Below are 25,993 nucleotides of genomic sequence, written 5' to 3' on the forward strand. Positions count from 1 at the left end.
GCCTTCTGGAGCTTCACAGTACTAAGAAGTCAAATCACAGCAAAATATGTAAACAAGGGTACATGTCACAGTAAGTGTTATAGCATTCCTCCAACTTGCACAAGTCACATACCAACACTGTATTCCAATTTCCCTTTTTAAGGTATGCTAGATGGATCTCCAGCAAGGGTGTTTCCCTTTTGTTTGGCAACTTGTTGGGTGTTCATGGCACTCTGTACTACCAAAGCAGAGGATTTCCAGACCCTTGCTTTGACATTCAGGTTAAATAGCAAAGTATATTAATTTTTATTTATTTATTTGTTAATGTCAGCTTATCATGTGTCAACATGAAGCACTATCTCAGGATCTCTAACTGACCTAGGCTGCATCAGTTTCTAAACTATATTTTGATTTGTAACCTGACACTTCCTGAAATAGCCTTCTAAAAACAGACATAAAATGAATTGAGTGTGTTGGCCGATAACAGATGACATTAATGCTGTAAATCTGTGTGCTCTTCCAGGTGGCTTCCAAAATTAACTAGTCACCCCTAACTGTTTAGTGAAATTGTCACTGATTTAATAGACACATTAAACTCCTATTTATAAATTACTCTGACATTACTAGTGCAGTGGTTCCAGAATAAGCAATATGAGCTCCTATGCAGCTGTAACTCTATTGTGCCCAGCTATCATGGCTGGAAGATGAAGATAAAAATAATTCCTGAAATTATCCTGAACTCTAATACTTTCAATATCTCTTTAAAATACAACACAGTAATATTAAAAAGAGAATTACCTTGAAAATGTATGGTTGTGGAGTAACGTTAAATTACAATAAACATCAAACAGTTATTTCTGCTCCTAAGAACTCAATACCATTTCATATCTTAATTTTTTCTATGATTTAAAAAAAAATAATGCAGATGATATAAAGATACTGATTAACCACTGTTGAGTGTATTTTGACACACTGAGAACTGGGTGAATTTATATTATGCATGTCTTTCACTATCTGGCCTTGAAAGAACAATTTTTTCCACAGAAGTTCTCTCATTCAGTTCTTTGCTCCTTTGAGAAATTCCTGGAAAAACAAAAAAGGGGGGGGGGGGGGGAGGGGGATGGCAAGAGGGGAGCAGGGGAAGGGAAGACTAGAGGGGACTAGAGGAGAATGGTAACATTTCCATTACCTTCTTTTCCTTCTGTTTGTTTCATAAGAAATCAAATAAAGAAGACATCAAATAAGTGGCAAATTCCTTTTCAAGCAGACTGAAGCAAATATTTAATATACATAAAATATGCTAGATTAAACATCAAATGGATGCTTGACAGATAATAAACATTGTTTCAAAAGATGATAATCTGGAATATTTTGAATAAAAGTAGATTTTCTGACTAGCTTATTGATGGACTAATGCAGCACATTTTTTGTTGTTGTTTCACCACTAAGGTCCTCCTATATTTTATTTTCTTTTGTATTTAATAGTGGAACATTTCCTTCTGGCATATGATAACCTTTCAAGAAACATAGCTATCATTTGAGCTACTTGCAATTTGACTTAACACTGTGTTTGAAAAACGTACTTTCAGCAAGTTGAAACAGTTTTTAAAAAGTCTTGTGAGCTATAAACATACCAAGTAAATCTGTGATGTGATAAGCATTATTTTTAATGGAAATATCCCATTAATTTTAAAGCTGCTTACAAGCTTAAATTCAAATGTATTGATAATAGTCAATTTTATGCAAGAGTAATATTATTTTGGCTGCTCAGGGCTGACCCTAAATGACTACCCAGGCTATCTTACATAAAAGGATACAAACTAATGAATTACAGTGATGCAGCGTTAGCATCTCTGTCTTCAGTGGTAAAAAGCACAGCAATCATGTTGCCCATGCTACTGCGTCAAGTGTGATTAGAGTCCTCGTTTGCCTCTTTAGTAGGTGGCCAGAAGGAAAAAACAGGTGTTAGAGACAGGACAATTGGTAGTAACTGGATGTTACAAAGATGCAATTTTTCATGATGGGATCAGACTGTTTTCAGCTTGTAAATGAAACTCATCATATGTTTGCAATATAAACATACAGTCTTACTGCAAATATTTCTGGCTAATATATTCTAGTGCTTAACACCAGTGCCTACATCTGTAATATTCAAGAATACTTTTGTCTGGTTTTTCCAAGCACCTAATGAGCCAAATGTAGCCTTACACTGCTCTATTTATACACTCATTATTTATAATAGCTTTCTGAAAGGGAAGAAGGGAAAATTAGCTTTTTGTGAATTTCATTTATATTTAAAAACAAACAAACCATCATAATTCATAGCATCTACATGAAAGAAAGAAAGAAAGAAAGAAAGAAAGAAAGAAAGAAAGAAAGAAAGAAAGAAAGAAAGAAAGAAAGAGAAAGAAAGAAAGAAAGAAAGAAAGAAAGAAAGAAAGAAAGAAAGAAAGAAAGAAAGAAAGAAAGAAAGAAAGAAAGAAAGAAAGAAAGAAAGAAAGAAAGAAAGAAAGAAAGAAAGAAAGAAAGAAAGAAAGAAAGAAAGAAAGAAAGAAAGAAGTATTAAAGTTAAAACTGAAGGGTGACACCCCATGTTTTCGGAATCTGAACCTTGCTGTCTAGTGAAGTAGCATTTAGGGACCCAGGAAATTAATCCTTGCCCTCTTATTTTCATTGAATGATAGCCTTTACATAAACTGAAAATTATGCATAGCGTGCAGTTACATACCATACTTCTATTCTTCTCAGGTCTAATTTTAATCCATTTTTTCTGAAAGTTCTATTATCCAAATTCACCCTGACACTCCTCAAACAACCAGCTACTGAGGTCCTATTATGGAAACAATAGTCATGTAATGAGAGAGAACTGCACAAATTCTCTGCATGCTTGTGTGCTTACACACAGACTATAAAAGCTATAATGCAAGACTTTGAATTATGAAGCTATAAATCACATTAGAAATAATTTGTGAACAATCAGAAAGAAAAGCAAGGGATACTGAAAACCAATTTAGAGTAATAATACCAACCACAGAAATGACTGTACATCCTGGGCTGGAGACTTCTAGGTTTAAATCTTTTCCCTGATGTCAGTCTGACATTCACTGTTAAAAATCATGTAAAGTAAAAAAGTTTTTTGAAACACAAACTTATCTCAAACCCCCAAATTTTAGTTTTATCCTAAAATCAAGGACAAGGAAATAAGACAAACACAAAAAGGAAGAAAGTAAATGTTTTAAACCTGTGCACTAAAAATAGCAATCATGACTAATGCAGCTGTATGAGAGATTGAATGTTGAAGGTGATGAACAGAGGGAGCTACTGTCAGCTGAAAATCTGCCCCATCAGAAACAGGTACATATTTACAGCACATTGCACTCTTTGTCTGCGTCATTTCAACTTTTAAAGAAAGAGTAAAAAATTACCTTTCCCACATACTGAGGTTCGGAGCCCATGTACTCCTCCAGCACAAAAAATTGATTCCACACCCAGCCTCGTTTGACTCGCTGGGCAGATGACCTCCTCCCTGGCACTGGGACAACATTTTCTCTTGGCTCTGCTTCTAAAGTCTGTTGTGGCTGTGGATGCAGTGGCGTTAGGAGACCTCCATCAAACAGGACCCAGAGAAGCAGGGATAAGCAGTTCCTTGTAAGCATTGGCAACGGCTTCCCTACAGCAAGTAATAAAAACTCCAGCACTTAATGCAGAGCAGAGTAATCCAGGTTTGAGGTGTCTGTGGCCTCCACCACTTAGCTTCTGATTTTATTGCGGAAATGCTAATGCAGGCATTAATCCTTCTGATGACAAGGTTTTTGCCGCATTAAATTCCATCTAAAGGGACCTATAAAAGAGATTTACATGGCAACATCAAATTACATAAAATTACATTGAAGTGTTCATCAAAATTCTCACACCTAGTTAGTTTCTAGAGAGAAAGATTAGGAATCACAGTTTTAAAAGCAATTATTGTTTTGATTGTAGTAGCACCGAGCTGCTCTGGAATATGGTGCAGTTAGCACAGGAATAGATCATTCTTGCCCTGCTTGCCATTATGTTTGTGTCTAGCTGAGGACAGACCCGTACCCTCTACTTTATGACTCTGTTATCTCACAAAACTTTCACCCACCAGTGATGCATTTACTCTGGATACAGACATAAAACACTGGGCAAGAGAGGACCCACTCTTCCTCTCTCAAGAGCAGGAGTGCTTTGCTTTTTTGTCTTTGCCAGAATGGCACCTTGGACATATCATCCTTCTGTGACTATGGATGGATATGGACAAAGCTTATATTAAACTATTGACCCTGGAAGGTAGATTTGTATGAACTCTGTGAAAACTGAAAAAGTGAGAAACACTGTCCATGGAGCTAAACACCACAGAGCTGTCAACACACAATATGCTGTCTGTGACAGACATTCTTTTCTCATAAACCTTGTATAAAAATGGTAGCTATGCTGTTCTTCAGCAGTACTGCAAAATGCATTAAAAAAACCATGGTCTTGATCTATGGGAGCAAATGATAGAACTGCAGTCAATGCAGAAAATGAAACAACACAGAAGCCAGTAAGATAAGACATTGACATTCATTTATACTGACAAATGCCAGGTACACAGATTAAAAATGAATCAGCACTAACGAACTACAGGGCTTAGAGAGAACCATCACATCAAGGTGACAATTAAAACTGTGGTGATTCTTGTAGCAGCCAAATGCCATCAGCACAGAAGGGGAAAAAAGAAAAGAAAAAAAAAAAAAAAAGCCCTGGAATGACTTGAAGGAATTGCTTTTGCTCTCATATTGCTCTGCTTATATCACCACAGGCCACTTTAACAGAAAGACAGATAATAAAAAATACTGTGTTTTCTAGCCACAGTATAATTAACAGGGGTGCTTTCTTTTAGTATTTATGAAATGTTCAGATTCATTGTCTGAAGTTAATAAAATGACAGTACTAAAGGATGTAAATATTTAAATATTATGGATTGTAGAATATATAAAATGAACCTCTAGCTGTCATTTGCAACTTTGCACCAAATTCAGCAGCAATAAAAAATTGTGAAAATGAGTACTCATGCCATCTAAAAATGCTGTGGCACAGCCCACTATAAATAAAGTGCGAAGACTTATGAATCCACAGAGTTCATGCTGAAACAAACAGAGCTATTCTAGAATTTAGAATTAGCCAATAAGCCGTAGCACACCCGCATTTACAGTAAAATGAACATCACTAAGTATTAAGGCAATGCAAATTCTTTTGTGTTTACTCTTTCCACCCTTTCAAGCTATCAGTGTTTCCATTGATAGAGCATGGCTTTCATGAAGCTAACCATGTCTATGCTGACCCTGGTTAAGGTGTTAAATCAGAACTTTTGTATTTTCCTAACGTTCAGGACATCTAACAAATACTTTCCATGCCATGGTTTTTTTTCACTGAGGGTGAATAACTGGAAAGCTATATGTTGCATTAGCTGTTTTCTGACAACTAACATTCTATAAACCACTGTCACATGCTAACAAACTTTAAATTTCAGTGTGGGCTGAAGACTTCAGAATGAATTAATAATCCTATCTTATAAGACCTGCATACTATTAATGAAATACCAGCCTGCTATCTGGCCTACTGTTTGTCAGCTACAACAAATACTACTTCTAGGATTTAAGATGAATGCATGGTACATTTTAAGAAAAAAATTCAATTTATACCACTATGGAATTCACTACTTGCCTTCAGACATATTGTGTCATTGATTTTTAAGCAGAAGTTTCTCCAAAATCAATAGAATTCTGCTTAAAAATCAATGACATGATATGGACCTCAAGAAAGAAGACATGGTAAAGTATCTAAGCATATACATATATATATTCCCATTTTCAAACACTGTCAAAGGTTATATTTTCCTTATGCATAATATTATTATTATGCATAGCAATAACTAACACAGAAATGTTTGTTACCTACATACTGAAGTACCTAAGTAGAAAGGATTTATAATTGGAAGACCAAAAAAACCTAATGAGTTTTGAAGAAAATCAAATAAAAAATCCCTAGAAAAATAACTGCAGCTCCTATTCTACACTTCTGTTCTGATTAGAAAAACTGCATTTTTTGAATCTTTGAATTCTACCTTCAAAAAGTATCAAAAGTGAAAGAGCTCCTATTTGCTTGATACTTCTCTAACAACAACAAAATTATTTTAACTTTTTTTCAATGAATTTTATTTCAGCAAATTAATCTTTAAGACAGAAACTTAAGACACTAGGGAAGGGGGAAAATATATTAATGTTTAGAATGTATTTTTATTTTCATTAACAACTTTACACTAAACAATTCGTATTACTTTTTGTGGTCCTCTCTTCAATGCATTCGACAGCATACAAAATCACGTTCAGATTGTGTTCATCCATAATTCAATTCAAAAAGCTTCAAACTCCCATTGTTCTCTAGTTCCATGATTGCAGGTGCTTGCCTGGCATTTATGGCAAAATCAGAGTAGCTGTGCAAGACGGAAAAATTAAAAAAGAAAAAAAGAAAAAAGAAAAAAAGAGGAACTCAAATCATCCTCTTGAATTGCTCAGGCATGGATGGAAGCTCAAAATAAACAAGATAAAAAAGTGGTGGGAAAGCCTGCACTGCCTTACACACCCCGAAATCACATTGTATTCAATTTAGTTCTTTACTGAGGAAGATCTGTACATTATGGTTCTCCCAACAGAACTCTGCCTCCGGCCATGTCTGTCAGTCAGGGAGCTTTTAAAATGTTATACAGCACCAAAAGTAATGCAAAGAGATTGAAGGACTTCAGAGAAAGAACAATTCCCCCTTGGCTGAAAGGTTAGTATCCAAGCGCAAAACAGAGAGCACTTTAACCCCTTCTCCACTGGTCTCTCAGACTGTCTTCTGAGAATTTGTTGCAGAGCAAGGAAAGAGCAATGCCAGTAGTTGCTTCACTCCCTGCAGAGCTTCAAAACATGGATGAACGTGAAGGTCAGGGAAAAAAGAGAGGGTAATAGGTATTGCTCTACAGGACTGCAGCACAGACACCCTTATCAGATGCAGAGTTCACCATGAAGAATTTTCTCTTTTTAATTTAAAGCTCAGCAGTTAGAAGAGAATTCTGTACTTCAGCACTCAAAAAAACAATGCTAGCCATCCAGCTACTCTGTATCATTTGAGCAACAGTAGACTGGGGCAGAAGGTCTCTCCCTGTCTTCTTTCCCTCCCTAACATTTCATTGGTGGCTTTGGAGAAAGCCTGGCTTGATAGTGTGTATTTAATAACACAGTTGGAATGTGAGCAGTAATTCAAAGGCTAACACCGGTGCTTCAATAAGTCTGTGCTTACTGGTTTGCATTTTCTTTTTAAGCTATGTGTTAGTCTTCCATTCAGGGTGCTTAGCCCTATTTGGTACTCTTACATTGCCATATGCTTACTAAAAATTTAAATATAGCACCTTTCTATGCATTTGCCTGGAAAACAGTTATTAGTATTCAGAGATAACTGTTTAGAAATCTGATAAGAACATTTAGTGATAAGAAAGAGATATGGTATCACATTTCCTATTTTTTTTCCAAGGAATTACTTCCTCTGATGCTCTCACAAAAAATACATTTATACGGTAAGGGAGTTTTGTACAGAGACACATTTGCAATGCTTCTCTTTCCCATACAATATGAAAATATAGGAAATTAGATTTTTCTTGGATCTTCTTTTTTTTTTTTTTTTTTTTTTTTCCCAAGAATAATCAATTCAGAGTGTTATACAGACTCAAGTACCATTTTGTATGAGCTGCTTAACCCATAAAGAGAGCTACAAAGGGAGGGCCTGTATGCAAAAATCCTAAAAGTTGAATTTACCCATGCATATGCTTTTATAAGTTGAGATTTCATTTATTCATTTCCCCCATTTGTCAAAAGTGAAGTGAACCAGTAACAAGTATGGACAATGCTAAAGCATGATAACTAAGAAATACAGATTCTATTTACTCTGTCCCCCCAAACTGTCAGGCTTAGAAACTCATGAAATGCAAATGACAAATTAAATATGATTACCAAGAGTATTTACTGAGAATAATAAAATAGAGTATAAATGATGCTCAGGCAAGAATTTTGATGTTGACCTGGATTGAACTGCTATTAATCTAAGCAACCTGAGCAAAGAAATGCCATAGGAATAGCAAAATGATGTATGCCATCGCTAATGCAATAATCCTCAATCAAAGAAAGTAATGGAACATGAGTCCCTTCACCAAGCTCAGGAAAGGTCATCTTTTCTGCTAGAGAGGACAGCCATACATCCTTTGTAGTCACAGAATCATAAATTCATTAAGGTTGGAAATGACCTCTAATATTATCCAGTCCAACTGTACACCTACCACCAACATTTCCATGTCCCTTAGTATAGTATCCAAACATTTCTTGAGCCCCTCCAGGGAAGTGACCCCACCATCACCTCTCTGAGCAGCCCATTCCAGTGCCTGACAGTCCTTTCTCAATTTTCTTTTCCTAATATCCAACTTGAACCTCCCCCACGCCACTTGTGGCCATTCCCTCTCATCCTACCACTAGTTACCAGGGAGAAGAGGCTGACTCTCACCTTGCCACAACCTACTTTCAGGCAGTTATAGAAGTCAATAAGGTTTCCATTGACCCTCCTCTTCTCCTGATTAAACAATCCCAGTTCACTCAGCTGTTCCTCATAAGACCTGTGTTCCAGTCCCCTAGCTATATTTGTTGCCTTTCTCTGGATGTAGTCACTACTATGCACACAGGACCTAATTCAGAGAAGTCTCAGAAAGCAAATTCTGAATGATCTTAGACCTATATGAGGTATCTAGTTGGATCAGACAAGAGATGAACTACTGTTCTACACAGACAACTAGAAACATTAAAGCTCCATGAAGCACTCAAAACTGTACTCAGTTCAGCAAAGATGATAATTGTACCTCTGTGAATGGAGGAAAATTGCTTACTGACAAAGCATCCATTATGCACTGATGGTGGGAACATTTTTGCAGCCACCTTAATCATAAATCTGTCAGCACTGAGAATGGTTTTGCTTATGTGAAACAATAGCTAATGTAGAACAATCATCTTTCTACCCGTAAAGAGATTCAAAAAAAAAAAAAATAAAAAAATAAAAAAATTGGCAGTACAGTAAAATGGTTGATCCAGTTGGAAAGCCAGCTAAGATCTATAAATGTGGATATGATGTAGCGGCTGACCATCTAACCTTATCTCTCTGCAATATCCTGAAATAAGAAAATACAACAACAGAAAAAAGTATGCCTATATTGTCAGTGTCTATTAAAATTAACTGCAAAAGATGATATGCCCTGTAGCTAAATGAATGGTTATAGGACATGGAAAACCTCAGTTCATCTCTCACCTTGATGCATTTTCTTTCTCTGTATTCGGCAAATTAGTTCCACTGTTATTCTCCTAAGTACTTAGTTAAATAATTCCCATTTGAATAAACTCTAGATGTCTATAAATCTTAGTAAATTTGGCCTTCTTGCCCTCCATAATCTACCTAGACAACTTGGAAATAACAGTAATTCTTCCTTTTTATACCTTGTCTTTTTCAGTTAGAAGAGGAACTACTTGGTAACATCAAAATGGAGGTTAGGAAAGAGATTAGAAGTGAACTGATAAGAAACCTTGGAAAATCAAGGCAAGTAACTCTCAGTCTGTCCATCCTACAAGTTGGAAGCAAATCCCACCTCTGTGGCCACAAAACCCATTTGGCAAGCATAACATCCGGAATCCATGCCAGGCAACACTTAACATGAGTCTTAACATGGTCCATAATACAATAATAGTTACTCTTTTATCTCCCTTTACATGGGGCACAATAAGTCAATGGAATTTTTCTAGCTTTCTTTGAAGTTGAATACATGAATCTTAGTCCTTCCTTTGGTTTATATGAAGTTGATGATGAATAGGAGGAGCTGAGAACCAATACTCCATTGTTGACCCCAAATATTTTGGAGCACTGCCATGAAATATAAGAAGTGCGGATAGCAATTTCACAAATGGAAGATGAAGCTTGATTTTTATGGGAGACAGGTGCCATGCACTGCAAGATAACTGAACTGACAGAACTACCAGACAACAAGAAGATGCTGATCTTCCTCCTGCAAAAAGATCACTTTTAAAAAATCAGTTCGAAATGTCCCAAAATTGTAATATTAAGTCAAATATTTACCAATTACTCAATTTGACAAAACAAATATGAATTTGCTTAAGGTTCTGATTTTTGGATTTAACTGCCAAAGCCATCCTCTCCCTATTCAACTGCTATTCATGCAGTTGTATTTTCTATACTGAGTTACAGTACGAGTTTAATTCTAATGTCGGTTAAGCCTTTAGACATCAGATACTAAAATGAATCTGGAATATTTGCTTGAATTTTTTACTGGCATAAAACCAATACAAGATGAGGATGATGTCCCTGTTCTTGGAGTATGACTGTTCTATAAAATATGCATAGACAGACTTACACACAAATATGTATTACAGCACAAAGAATGTGTGATATAATATGGCAACACACAATAAACATATCTATCAATTGCCTAACAATGGAAAAGAGTCTAACAATGTTTAGCATTTCTAAGCACTAAGCCAATGAAAGTATTATAGACTTAGAGGCATACAGGCTTTCTATCACACGCACAAAAAAGGTGATTATTGAAGGTTACATGGTAACACAATAAAAACATGATAGACACTTCCAAAAAAAAATTGTAACTGCATAATGTTGAGGGTTATTAAAAAAGAAAAAAGAAAAAGAAAAAAGAAAAAAAGAAAAATGTATATTAATACTGATTTTGAAAAAACACCTGTGGTTTTTTCCTGTGTGATTACAAAACCAAAATAATGTAAGTATTCACATAGAATAAGTTAATTTATTGTGTCACTTTCATAAGCATTAGCAGTATATAGAGCAGATCACTTATGACTTAAATATAAGCTTCACTATAAAAATGAAAATACATCAGCCATTGGACAAGGCTCCACGGTTCGTTGTACTTTTGAAAATCAACTCAGGCAACAAGAAATTTTCACTACAGGTTAAAAATGAGTATTTCTTTCAGCGAGATCAAAACTCAGGATAATATAACTGTTGATACATAAATCAATTTTGCTGTTCAATTATCAGTTAAAGTTAAGAAAGAAATACCTCAGAATAGTTTTATTTCCTTCAAGAAGATCTTCAAATGATGAAATAACAACATCTATTTTTGCTGTCTTGTATCATACTATGTTGGTCTTGCCTCAAAAATGTGCTATGGTGACTGTATACATAGTTTACCACTGATCTAGAGTTTCTATTTTTGATAAATTACAAATATTTTCATTTATCAGAGGAATCTATCAATGTCAGTGCTAAAGTATGGACATCAGAAAACCATCCTTCATCTTGCTGTCCTTCTCTGTTTTTTGAATAAACACATGAGATGGGGGAAAAGAGGGAAAGAAAACCAAAAGAAAGCAGAACTTTACTGTATATTAACAATACCTCTAAAGGAAGAATTTATAGACCTCAGGCTGCAACTTGGTTACATTTATAACTCTGTAAGTAATATGACAGATTGAAATGAATGTGAGAGCATTCTGACATATTCTGTAAAATACTATTTTTTTATTTCCTAAGGTTATTCTCTTTTTCCCAAACTGTCAAGTATTCTAGCAATTACTAGGAACTACCAACATACTTTAAATAAGAGCCTTTATTAAAATACTTTCTACTATCGGTCAGATTCTGACTGTAATAGATTTGATACTATCTGCTATATGTATTTTTTCTGTTAATGGATTATTTGCAGGCATTTGTTTACTTCTAGTTTGTTTATTGTATATATAATGATACAATTGTTATATAGTATTTTTGTTAGAAATGTCTCTGTATCCATCACTAGTACTAGTAAGGATTTAATTTTTAATATACCATTCCTTAACGGATAATGGAAATCCATAGCTTGACTTGTATTTTCAGCAAAATCTCACGTTTGATCTTCAACAGGCTTCAATCCGAACCAAATTCTGTAATTTCAGAAGATAGCAGTCATCTCAGGGAAAAATAATGGACAGCAGTTTTGCCCAACAAGCTCCAAAACATGAATCTGGTGAGTATTAACAAGGTATCCCCAGAGACAAGAGAACCTAGAGATAACCTATCAACTTTCTTAAAGAGTGAACATTCATCTCAGACCTCTCAATATTCTAGAATCACATATATTACACTAGGCATATACTACTGCTCAATGAATGCTTAAGAATACATAACTCTCTCAGAATGTTCTCAGAATTATGGTTTGAATTTTGCATGGTCCAGAATGGAGCCAGGAGTTGGCCTTCACAATCTTTTTGTCCCTTTCAGTTCAGGATATTCTACAATTCTATGAATTCTTAAACTTAATAACTTGTCTGTTTTTAACTTTTTTTTTTTTTTGACTCGTTCTTACCTACCTATACATGTTCCATTAGTCCCAGCAGCTGTAATGAGCCTATGACTTTTCCGGTGATTGATGAACTCAGTAAAAAGTCCTTCTTGTGTTTCAGAACATGAGAAATAATAACTGTAGGGTTTTCTTATTTTTCTGTTCTTTAAAACCGACAGCTTCCCTTGTTTTCTCGGGCATTGTAATATGGGAGTAAAAGGACCAAAGATGTGATAAACAACTTACCAGAACAACTAAAGTAGGCTCTTGTTAGACTAGCGAAAAGATCTAAGTAGAGAGCCCAGTCATCTACAAATAACTGCAGTCAAAGTAATCTTCAACTGCTCTTTGTTGTTCAGATGCAGAGGTGTTATATTAAAGCTTACTGAACATCAGAGTTGTGTGTGAACAGCTAGTCTCTCCTCAGGAAACTTTTCTCTTTTCACTCTTCTAAAACCTTCCACTCTCCATTCCATGTTCCCAATCACAAGGCATTTTACAGTTTGTAAAGAAGATAACACTATTCTAGCCTGACTTTTATTGTTACAAATCCTCATGCTACTTACATGGGACTGTTCATTTCCCAAATTCCAGACTAATGAATTGAGTAATTTTATAACAGATGCTTGTTGTGAATTTCAACAATTATGGCTCAACACTGACGGTAGATGAGGTGGACTCATTTTGGTGACATTATTGCAGTTTTGTTCTGTATCTTGAACAAGAAATAACTGATTCTTATTTATGAAATATTTTCTTATTCAGCTTTTTACCAACTTGTCTAAATTTTAAAATAATAGGACAAGAAAACTTTAGAAGACTTAGGGCTTACAACCTATAAAATACATTTACTAACAGAAAATACCAAGAGCTGCTTTGCACCAACGTTTTCCTTCCTCTATCTAATAGAGAAGTGAACCTCTTTTATCTTGTGTTAGTATATTTTCTTATTTTCAGTCATGTAAATATCTGTTTAATTTATTAAGCTAAGAACAAGTATTATTTTGCCTCTGTTTTGGTATTCATGCATACATGCCCATTCTTCCAATATTACAAAAAAATGCAACATGATACTTAAAACGTGGAATCCAAAATCTCACAAATCTTTATCAGTTTATTTACAACTTTAGAATACATACATAGAAAAAATAATGTCCATAAAGAATCGCAGGACATTTTCTTTTATCACTGATTTAACTTAGAATAGAAATGCTATTGACATATTATGCTTTTCCACTAACATACTTCATTGCTTTAATAGTCAGATGCACTAGTATTAATTAAAATAAGACATATATTTTAAAACTCTTGCAGCCAACATGTTCTGTCTTCATGAAAGACAATATTTTTTTTCTGTGTTTTCAATTCAATGTAAGTCTTCCTTTACTTTTGTATGAGCTCCTCCTTATCACAGTACAAATACAACTGTTGTAGATGGTTTATAATTTATAAAACTTGGTTCAACACACATAATGAGCAGCTTGATATTGCATATATTTCTTTTTTATTATTATTATAAGCATAAATTTTTCTAGTTATTGCAGTTTGTAAAACTGTGGTTTAAATAGGAAATCAATATTGCCTTTTTAAGGTTAAGCTCGGTGAAACAGGGCTGAAATAGTCCCTGATGAAATTGCACCTCATCTGAACTCAGAAAGAACCGCATTATGGGGAGAGGATAATGTCATACCTGCAGTATTATAGATTGCAGCCAATCAATCAGATATATTGTAATTGCTAAGGGCAGAGTCCTTCTAGCATACTGAAAAAAAATACCTTCAGGCCAAAGGTAGAAGGATTGACACATTTCGCTTGGAGCAAACTAAATCAAATGCCTCCCTAAAATGAGTGAATTAACCTTACTAGAGGACACAACCCAAAAGGACAAACACACAAATAGAAATTGAGTACTGGGTTAAAGACTAAGCCAGAAGGAGGGCTAATATTTTTCACTAAAAAAAGCACAGACAAAGCTGCTGCTTTGGTGGAAATAAACCCCTATTCCTTTCTCTGTATCTTCATGGGTGTGGTCTGCTGTGTGATTCTCCACAGAATCACAGAATAACTCAGATGGGATAGCATCTCTTGGGGCCAATTACTTGGCTTATTTTCTGTGTCATATATGTAATAATCAAAAGTTGGTTGGTGCAGATATCATCTTTATATGTAAGTAAAGAAAGTTCAGTTTGTACAGAAGCATTATAAAACAATGGTAAATTAACTCATTTGTACCTCTAATATTCTTTTTAAAGATACTCAGCTTCCTACTCAGCTTCCTATCTTTCTGTAGCAGAGACCGTAAAAATATTTCTCATAATTTTTGACAGATTATTAAGAAACATAAAGTGCAATTATATCAACACAAAATCAAGTATTTGTTTCCTGGATATTAATAAGATGTTAAAAAGCAACTGATGATATGATAGACAGTAAAACTGTATCACTTAGAGAAATTCCAGCTGAACTGCTTTTATTACTTTGCCTCACTATAAGCTAAAATTTTCTGTGATGTTACAGCTCTTGAAATTCCTGAGGGGGGGTTATCCCCAGGAAGAGTCTTGTTTTCCATTTCAAAAAGAACTAAAACAATTCTTTGCTTTAATCCCTTTTGATACAGGTACATATTTCTGTGCGTTTTGTGGCATTAAAGTGCATTAAAAGCCGAACTTCATAGCTCAGAAATTGGATCAGGTTGCAATTTTGAGACAATGTAGACTATTACTGGTTTTACTACTCCTTTGTCTTCATGGACAAAACACATTGCAACGAACATATATGATTGAGAATTTCTCACTGATTCACATTTTACACTTACTCAGCTATCAGATGTATTTCCACTATTAATTAGCTTCATTGAGATACAAAGACAGACAGAGAGAAGATAGACAAGACCCAGCAGCACACACCTCTCACCTTCCATGGTGCAAAACATGTTCTCTGCTGAATCTACTCAGAGCCCTAACCATTCCCTATAATACTGAGAAAGAGTGCCATCCCTGTGTTTTTCCCTTCTGTTTTGCCAAAAATTCCCGAAGTCCAGTTTTCTACTTCAGAATGAAATAATGGCCCGTATTTTGAATGTTTACATCTGACTATTTGTTAAGATGTTTCTGATAAAACAGTCTGCCTAATGATGGGCAGCTGAGAAACAGAACTATTTTCTACAAAAGAAACACGATGAAAAAAAGAAAAAAAAAGGTTCCAAGATTACAGTTTTCCACTAGCACTGAATAAGAAATTCATCCTCTGGGATACATGCCTCCCAAATACATGAAGGGTTATATCTTCTTTATACCTTCTGAAGGCCCTTCCTAGCTCAATATAAAAGGTTCTTCTTCTCTTTGTTACCCATTTTTATGTTATTCAAGCATCTCTAATGATAATTAAATATTTAGCTAGTTAGTATCTGGTGCAATAGTTGGCAGCCTGGATGGGCAGTAGCTTGTGTGAGCAACAGACAATTCAAACACAAAGAATTACTCCAATTGTTTTTTAATAAGGTGCTTACAATGGATCTCAGCTAATCAACAAAACATGCCTACTTAATCGGCCTTTGTTCAGAAACTACAGTAATTATGTAAATAAGAGCTTTCAGACAGATTACAGAGACTTTCATATTTGACTATTACTGAGAAAAAAAAAAAACACCAACATTTCTCAATTATATAAGTAAACCTACAGGCAAAGGTGCAGGGAATTGTAAATTGCCCCAGAAATATACAGATGGGCATCACCAGCTGTGCAGCATCCCAGTTTCTTAGCTGATTCAAGTTACTAAAATTAATAATAAAATACTGTACTGGAGTTCCAGCCTGTCAACACACTGATCAGCTTACTCCTTTAGTGTTCACTTGTCAGTTGCCTTCCCTATCTCCCTCTCTTATCTACTACAGTAGATTAAAATTTACTACAGTAAATTTTAGAACTTTCATTTAAGGAAGTGCCAAGAGAGTGAAGGGAAAATGATCTTTATTTTTTCATTAAAAAGCAATAGCTAACGCGACACGTTAAGTTTATAGTTAGACATACAGAGACAGATCTGCTTCTCAAAGATGTTTTTAATCATAGGTTTCATATACAGAGAACTTTGGAAAACAGCAAAAATTTTTAGATGTACATTAGCACAGAGCATATATATCTTTTTGTGATTAGAACATAGGGGGCTAGACTACATGCCGTGTTAAAATCCAGGCCTATTTACTTGTGCAAGCCTTGAAAAAAATTCACAGCATTCTCAGCAAGACTTTACATTTAGATGCTTGCTGTCTGATGGGATCTTTGAAGTAGAAAGACCAAACAGTGACCAGTCTGAAGAACACTGCAGAGCCTTTTAAAGTATTTACAACAAAAGGAAGCCTCTCTTTTTAACTGACTTTTAGAGTTGATGTCTCTTTCAGCCTAAGGGAGGTAGTGAGTTTAACCTCCCAGATGGCCCTTTTCTTCTGCAATGATTAAGCACTCTATCTCCCAAAGAATAAAAAAAGAAAATGTTCAGAGAGAAAAGCCAAAGTATTACAAATTCTCCTATAAACTCTTATTGAGTTTTTTTTTAATACTTCTAGGAAACCTAAGCAAAACGTCTAGGTCTTTAATTTTCATGAACTTATTTCAAAAAACAAAAATACTTGCCACTCACATGACACAATCTTCCTATTGAATGGGACAAAGCTTTAATCACAACCATATTTGTTTTGGTCTTTAGGCCAGAAATCTTAACAGTTTTTGTTTGTTTGTTTTTGTTTTTGTTTTTTTTTGTTTAATTTAGTGTCATTTCTCTGTATGCTAGGGTAAATATATAGTTGTCTTTATATATACGCCTGTTAAGATATTACTCAGATGCATGCCTAGTGGTGGTGCATCAGCAGAAAGAAAACAGAATCAACGGGCCTAATGTAAATGAAATTTCCCTATACAGTGTAAAATCCTTTCCTGTTCCATATTTTTATGAAGATTAAGCATTTCTGATGGTTAGCAACTAGAGAAACAGATCCTTCACATTTCCTTCCGTGAATAAGTACCCCTCCATGTAACACATACACTTCAAAAAAGTCTCCTAACAACACAGTTACTGTTCTACAGTGGGGAAAAAAATGAAGTAACCACTCTGCATATCTTCTATTTTCCAGAAAGAGCAGTGGTCCAGATAACCAACTGTATTTTTTACACAGAAAAAGCAATCAGGTATAATGCACTGTCCTCCCACATAAAGCATACACTCTCTTCCTATTATTTTGACTACATACCACTAACAGTCATTTTGAAATTTAAAGCAGATTTCAATGTTTCATTTTCAAATTTTATCAAAGCTAGAACAGTAGACCTAATTTGGATACAAAAAAGAAATAAAATGAAACATAAGATGGCCAAGATCTTCTTAAGGTTAGAGGATGGCACAAGAAGGTAGCTATGCAAGGAGCAATGTGATGAAAATATAGGATCGAATGAAAAAAATCTGAACACTTTCAACTGATGCTAACACATATTTTACATTTCTCCAAAGGAAAGTGTTATTGGAAGAAACAGACTGCTTACTGAATTTTTACACAATACTCAAGAAGTGCAACCCAATTAAGAAGGCCAGACGAATTCAATGATTTTCACCAGTTACACTATGTTCAACTCTTGCCCTTTTGTCGCTCATCCCACTGCAGACAAGTGAGTCAGTAGCTGTTTTCTGCTTAGCCTGCTAGGGTTAACCTACAACATGCTTAGATCATGAAATCAAGAATATAAAAGTTGAAAATGAAATTGGCAAGAATATCTGTTTGATTAATGTTACAAAGACCTCATAATCTATAGTACTGTATCTGGTGAGTTAATACTTCACTACAGGTTAGAGCGTACCTGTTCTACCTTGAGGAAAAATAGCCTAGAAATAGATCAGCTGGCTATTTTAAATTTGTTTTGAGTGATAGAAAAACCTGTAATACAGGCAGTACAGGAGAGACATGTTTCTGTTGGAGGACATCCACAGGAGGGCCACAAAAAAGGTCCAAGGATGGAACATCTCCCCTGCTAGGACAGGCAGAGAGAGCTGGGGCTGCTCAGCCTGGAGAAGAGAAGGCTCTGAAGAGATCTGTTAGCAGACTTCCAGTATCTAAAGGAGAAGAAGGGGACAGACTCTTCAGCACAGTCTGTTGTGAGAACACAAGAGAAAAAGGTTTCAAGATAAAAGGGATATTTAGATTGGATGTAGGGAAGAAGTTCTTTACAATAAGGGTGGTGAGGTACTGGAGCAGGTTGACCAGAGAGATGGTGGAAGCCCTTTCCCTGGAAACATTCAGGGTCAGGCGGGATGACATTCTATGCAACCTGATCTAGCTGATCTCCTTGTTCACTGCAGGGGAATTGAACAACTTTTAAAAGAAGTCCTTTCCAACTCAAATGATTCTCTGATTTTACCTAGATCACTCCAAAAGTTATGCAACTATTTACTTTCATGGAAATTACAGATACAGAGAGCACCATAATACCATTTGACAGAGAAAATTCTCAGCTACAAAACACATATTTTTTCAACATAGTCACCAACATGAGCTATGATTTTTTACCAGTGATGAAAAAGAGCCTTCACGGGCACTTGTAAATATCTGCAGCAGCAGAGGTGACCCACCACTGCTGAAACTCACCATTTACTGCCTCATTGTGTCTCCCTAAAAGTTCACCAAGTGCCAACAAATGTCAGAGAGTTCCATTTTTTCTACATGGGAGAATTCAATTCCATCCCTTTGCTTCATATGCATATATTGCACAGAAACAAAATGTAATGGAATAGTGGCAGGAACATTCAACCTCTATTGCCACACTACTGACATCCAGTTCTGATGCTGGGGGCCAACACAATAACATAGGAGGCATAACTCTAAGAGCAGCCCTCCACAGAGACGTAAAATATGTGTCCTCACAGTGGGCAACATAATTAAATTTTAGAGATGCCAGAAATTCAGCTCCTAAAAGCACTGAAGTTTCAGCAGCAGAAAGAGTTATGCAAAAGAGGCTACATAACTGCTGAAAATCAGCAGGCAGAGCAAAGATTTGGAGGCATAGATTTTGGAGTCAGCCTGTAGTTATGTTCACATGATTGAAAACTCTAACACAGCAACTCTAAATATTTTTCTCCATAAAATGACAGTTTAATTTTACAAAATCAGCATAATTTTCATGTACCAAATGCTGAGTTGTGACATGAAACACTTATTTGCATGAATTTTCATCAGGCTGTCAACACAAAGTTTCTTGGCAAAGACGTATGCTTGCACCTGCTATAGCTACTGAAGTTAGCTGACTAGCCTCAGTGGACCTGTAAGCTTACCTTTGCTTTTTCAACCCACTTTTGTCACATGTTCTCTCATATTTCTCCTTACATGAAACAACGAAGTCCTTGATTTGAGCCAAAGGTCACTTAGTCAATGAAGAACTCTGTCTTACAAAATCACTGCCACTCAAAACGTGGCTCTTCTGATTTAAGAAAAGTAGGTAATAGAGACAATTGGCATAAAAAGATTGGATTTAATTCCATACCTACATATATACGTGTATATATGTATAATACACATACACATAGCAAAAACAGAATTTAATTTTTATTGCATTTGATCTGTTCTGTTTTGTTCTTTAATTGTTGCCTTTTAAATCATAGAATGGTCTGGGTTAGAAGGGACCTTTAAGATCATCTACTTATAACCCCTCTACTATAGGCATGGACCCCTCCACTAGACCAGGTTTCTCAAAGCCCCATCCAGCCTGGCTTTGAATGCCTCCAGGGAAGGGGTATCCACAACCTCTCTCGTAGATTCTCTTCTTTAGGCTGAAGAGTTCCACCTCTCAGCCTGTTTCTATAGAGGAGGTTCTCTCTAGAGGTGGCTGGGGACCCAGAACTGGACAGAGTACTCCAACTGGGGTCTCAAGACAGCACTCAAGTAAAGGGGTAGAATCACCTCCCTTGACCTGCTGATCACAATTCCCTTTATGCAGCCCAGAATATGGTTGGCCTCCAGAGCTGCAAATGCACATTGCCAGTTCGTGTCTTTCATCAACTGACACCTCCAAATCCTTCTCCTCAGGGCTACTCTCAAGCCATTCTCCACCCAACCTGTATTTGTGCTTGAGACAGACTGTACCTACCTAAGGTGCAGAATCTTGCACTTGGCCACCTTATGATGTTGGCATGGGCCTACCACTCAAGCTTGTCTAGGTCCCTCTGGTTGGCACTGCTTTTCTCTAACCACTCAACTTGGTGTCATCTTCAAACTTGCTGAGGGCTGACTCAATCCCATTATCCATGTCACTATAAAGACGTTAACAACACTGGTCCCAGCACTGATTCCAGAGGAAGGCCACTCACCACTGGTCTCCTCTTGGACACTGAGCCATTGACCACAACTCTTTGAGTGCAACCACCTTGTACAGCAAGTGGTCCATCCATCACACCCATTTTTCTCCAATTTGGTAACAAGGATGTCATGCGGGACAGTGTCAAATGATTTATATAAGTCCATGTAAATGACATCAGTTGCTCATCCTTCATCCACCATACCCACCCTAATCTTTCCCCCTTACATTAAGTAACAAAAGTTCTTTATTTGAGTCAAGGGCCACTAAACCAACTGAAACACTAATGCTGTAACTCCATTAAAAAACACCAAGTTTGTCAGGTATGACTCACCCCTAGTGAGGCCATGTTGGTTCCACCACTAAATTACCTCATCTTTCTTTTTCATATGCCCTAGAAAGGCCTTCAGGAGGATCTGCTCCATGACCTTAACAAGCACAGATGTGAGACTGACTGGTCTGTAGTTCCCCAGATCTTATTTATTCTTCCGTCTTTAAAATGGAAGTTATGTTTCCCCTTTTCCAGTCAGTGGGAACTTCTCCAGACTGCCATGATCTTTCACATATGATGGATAGTAGCTTTGCAGCTTCTGAGGGAACATGCATTTCCCTCAGAACCCATGGATGAATCTCGTCAGATCCCACAGACTTGTGCACCTTCAGGTTCTTTAGATGGTACTGAACCTCATCTTCACTTAGAGTGGGCAGATTTTCCTTCTCCCAGTTCTTACCTTTGCTTTCTGCAAATTGGGTGATATGGCTAGAGCCCTTCCTGGTGAGCAGTGAGACAAAGGTATCATTGAGTATATCAGCTTTCTCCACATCCCCTGTGACCAGGTCACAAGTTTCCTTCTGGAGAGGGCCTATATATTGCCTGGCCTTCCTTCTATCATTGATATACTCGCAGAAATTTTTCCTGTTCCCCTTTGTGTCTATGGCTAGATTTAATTCCATCTGGTTTTTAGCTTTCCTAGACTGATCCCTGGCTGCTTTGATAACTTCTTTGTAGTCCTTCCAGGTAATCCATTCCTGCTTCTATTCCCCATAGATTTTCTTCTTGCACTGAAGTAAGTCCAGGATCAACTTACTGATCCACAAAAGCCTCCTGGCATTCTTATTTGCCTTCCCTTTTCTTGAGATACACTGCTTCTGGGCTTGCAGGAGGTGGTCCTTGAATACTGATCAGCTTTCTTGGGCTCCTTTCTCTTCAGGGCTTTATCCCATGTTACTCTGACAAGCAGTCCCTTCAAAAGGTCAAAATCTTATCTCCTGAAGCTCAGAGTAGCAAGATTGGTGTGCACCCCCCTTGACACCCTAAGGATCTTGAACTTCACTATTTCACAGTGACTGTAGACAAGGCTGCCCTTGAGCATCACATTACTCACCAGCCCCTGCTCACTGTTGAGGATAAGGGCCAAAATAACACCTTTTCCCATGGGTTCCTGTACAATTTGGAAGAGGAAGTTATGATCAACGCATTTCAGGAACCTCTTCAATCGCTGATGCCCTGCTTTGTTGTTATTTCAAAAGATATCAGAGTGGTTGAAGACACCCACAAGGACCATGTTTTTGTGAAAGTGAAGCTGCTCCTATCTGTTTATAGAGGGTCTTATCCACTCGGTCTTTCTGCTTGGTTGGCCTGTAGTAGACCCCCACATATGGTGTCTCCTTCCCCTTGCCTTCCCTTTAACTCTAATCCATAAACTCTGTCAGCTGCTCATCCATCACCAGGTGGAGCTCCATGGACTTGAGTTGATCACTGATGTGGAAGGCTTTCTTCCTTGCCTGTCTTTCGTAAAGACTTTATACCTGTCTATTCCTACTGTCCAATTATGAGAGCCATCTCAGCAAGTCTCAGTGATGCCAAGGACATCTTAGCCCTCTATGGATACGCACGCCTGCAACTCTTCCTATTTGTTCTCCATGCTCTATGCATTACTGTACAGCCATTTGAGATGGGCTTCCATGGAGGCTGATTTACCAGTTGGAATTCCCCTATCCTGTAGTTTAGGTGCTGCCTTCCTGGCCTGTGATCCAACTCCAGGCCCAGGACACCCATTACCATCATCAGCCTTGAAGTGGGTTGGGTTCAGGATCCCCTTCCCTGGCAACTCTAGCTTAAATAAATAGATAAAATAAATAGATAATTTACACATACGTTTTATTTTTCCTATTATTAAAAATTAAGAACAACTCTGTATTCTATTATTAATCTAGTAAGGTAATAAATTCTTACATTAACTAAGAAGTGTAGAGGAAATAAAAAATGCCTCCTTCCAACGTCAGTTTTGTGATGCCAGTAAAATCAGTCATATTATTTTGCATTTAATATAGTCACAGTGGATATCAGAATGTGTTCTTATTTTCATATTCTGAATTTCAATTAAATTCCTTTGTCATTCACAAAACTTCTAAAGCCTAATTAATGCTTCCACCAGCGACTACCTATTAACTAACAATTTAAAAGAATAATGAATAAATTGCCAACTATACACCACAATCATTTAATTTAATTCCTTTGGAGTTGCACAAAATTATCTGGCTCTCCATAATGTTAAATGAATTCCGACTTTGGCCCAAACGTTTATGTACAAGGTATCAGTTTTATATTTACCTAGATTCTTTTGAAGAAAACCATCAACAGTTTTGAAAGAAAAAAAAAGAACAAAAAACTGTACGTAACTGATAGACACAATTGGCAGACAACATTTTAAAGGGTAATATGCCTGTTCATTTAATTTTGTACAATATGGTGATGTAGTCAAATTTCAAGCATTACCCAAGCTAGCAGATTGCCTGCCACTTTAATCAAGAGACAATCCACAGTTTAGCAGGTCCCACTAAAGCTCTTAATATTATTGTTTATTATTTGATTGTAGATATGGTGTCTCTGAAGATAAGGGTCTGGTTTCTGGTTTTAGAATCATAGATTTTACATAGGATTAATAAAAGAGGCTGCAGTAGAACAGACTATATTGGCATAACAGAGGGATGATTTCTGTTCTAAACTTCATTTTTTTAATTCCTAACTAAGTAACTGTGGTGGGGCTGAGGGTGGGGGATAGTTTTATTTTTGAAATGAAAAATAAATAAATCATAACAGTAATAACATCCATGTAATAGATTCAGCATATCAGAGATGTGCATATCACAAGCTCTTAGCATGATATGCACTTGGTTTCATTCAGATTCCATGGACTTGGCAGGATACTTGCACGTTACATTTATTCAACAGAGACAGACAGGCTTCCTCAACATCTAAGATACGAAGCACACCCACTTATGCCCCAGTTGCTTATACTACATTCATTCTGATTGTAACAATACAGCAGACTTATTCTGTTGAATAGAAACTGCTAAAATAAGTTCCTCCTATACTTCAGTTTCTTCTTCCATTCATCTCAGAAGATAAAACTGCGATTTGACATTATTGTACCGAGACAGATACTTTCTGCTACCTACATATACATGCATGAGAATTATAGTACCTACTCACATCTTCTGACACACAACCATTTAACCAATTTAATCTAATATACATTTCTTTGTAATAATGTTGGTACTTGAGATCATTTAAGTCAGTCAGAAAAATAATAGAAGTCATTTTTTGCAATGCATCATCTGTGCTTTACTTCATTCTGAGAGCATCCTTTGGCATCTGTTTGCCTACTGGGATTAAGAAATCTGAGTCATTTTACTATACAAAAAGACTCACTTGGATATAAACAGCCTGCTGCTGAGCTGACAGCAGACTTTCCATCAGTCACTATTCTTTCTACTTCTATTTCCAACATTTGTAGAGGTGAAAATTGGACTACTGAATGAGTTGTGCAAGAATGAGCTCTACTAATATTTTGAGACTCTGTATGAGACTGACATTCTTTTTCTTCTGTGGAGAGGTGCCTTCAGTTACCATATGTCAGTCCAGAGACCTGGTCTGAAAGGACTGACCTTATACCCCCTTCAGGTTCTGTGAGATGAAGCCTGAGAGGACACTTGCTCATTAATAATGGGAGACAGCCAACTTGCTAGAGGACTGATACAGATGAAGAGAAAGATTAAAGATGGCTACATAGGTTCATGCAAGTTATAAACTGTTGCCTGATGTAAACATAACTAACAGATAATAAAATTAGTTTCACCGAGCAGAAATTATTCAGAATAACATAAGATTTCCCTTCCACTATGAAATATTTCATGGAGAAGGGTGAGGAGTAGGGAATGTTTTCATTAAGAGTTTATTATCTTGCCTTTACTTTGCTCAAGTCAGACAGGAAAAAGGAAAAGTAGAAGAGGGGAAAATCACTAAAATGTCACAGAAAAAAGCCTAACAGATTATTTCCTTTTTTTTTTTCTTTTTTTTTTTCTGCTTTTATCAAACACATTTCATAGCAATGATCTGAATGACAAAACAAATCTTTGTGATTATAAGAATAGATTGAAAAGTATACTTTCCATTTGCTCATTATTTAAGATACCATATTATAGAATTACAGCTTTTCTCTTAGGGAAGGGAGAACCTTGGGATCCATGAATTAGGGAGGATTGATTTGTCTCTGAACTCTTCTTGAAAGACTTTCCATCCATTAACACGTAGTAGAAATGGTGCCTTCACAAATCCACATGTTTACCAATATATTATTACAAGCTGACTCTCTTTCTCAAGCTTATTAAACTTACACATTCAGATACTTTATTAACATGAGTAAAACTATATATGAATAATTTTACCACTTACACCCTCTTCACCTGCTTGGTGACTATTTCTGTAAATGAAACTCCCATGCCACCCAGCCCAACCCGATCATACATTTTCTTTTTCTCTCTACAACCTAGAAGAAGATTCTCTAAAAAAAATTCCACCAAATAATTTTCAATTCAGAAGCTGAAACACTGGAAATCAGCATTTCCAAGCATGAGATTTGACTAGCTTTTGGTAGGGGTTTAATTAAAAAGGGAGCAGATTCTGTGCTCATTGCATCTAACACAATCATTATGAACCTTCTGAAAATACTGATACTGGCAAAATTCTACTGTAAACTTTACAATTTCAATGTTCAAAGACACCCTACTACTGTTTTCATTATGGATCATTCCAGGAAAAACAAACAAACAAACAACTGACACAGTATAATAACTGTAGGTAACCAAAATATACAAGAATTGTGGGTTTTTTTTTTTGTTTTGTTTTGTTTTGTTTTTTTGTTTTTTTGTTTTTTTTTTCCCATTTCGGAAGAC

General features: G+C 36.3%; 1 protein-coding gene across 9 annotated transcripts in view; it reads right to left on the bottom strand.

Moving 5' to 3' along the window:
- CDH12 (cadherin 12) overlaps nt 1–25,993 on the bottom strand; it is a 511,787-nt gene that overhangs the window by 139,790 nt on the left and 346,004 nt on the right. For all 9 annotated transcript variants that reach the window (XM_048939406.1, XM_048939405.1, XM_048939403.1 and 6 more), the window contains one exon: nt 3,405–3,820. In XM_048939406.1, coding sequence (XP_048795363.1) covers nt 3,405–3,635 — 231 coding nt within the window. In that variant the 5' untranslated portion in view covers nt 3,636–3,820. The remainder of the gene's footprint in view (nt 1–3,404; nt 3,821–25,993) is intronic.

This window comes from Lagopus muta, chromosome 3, assembly GCF_023343835.1.
Source record: "Lagopus muta isolate bLagMut1 chromosome 3, bLagMut1 primary, whole genome shotgun sequence".
NCBI classification, from domain to species: Eukaryota; Metazoa; Chordata; class Aves; order Galliformes; family Phasianidae; genus Lagopus; species Lagopus muta.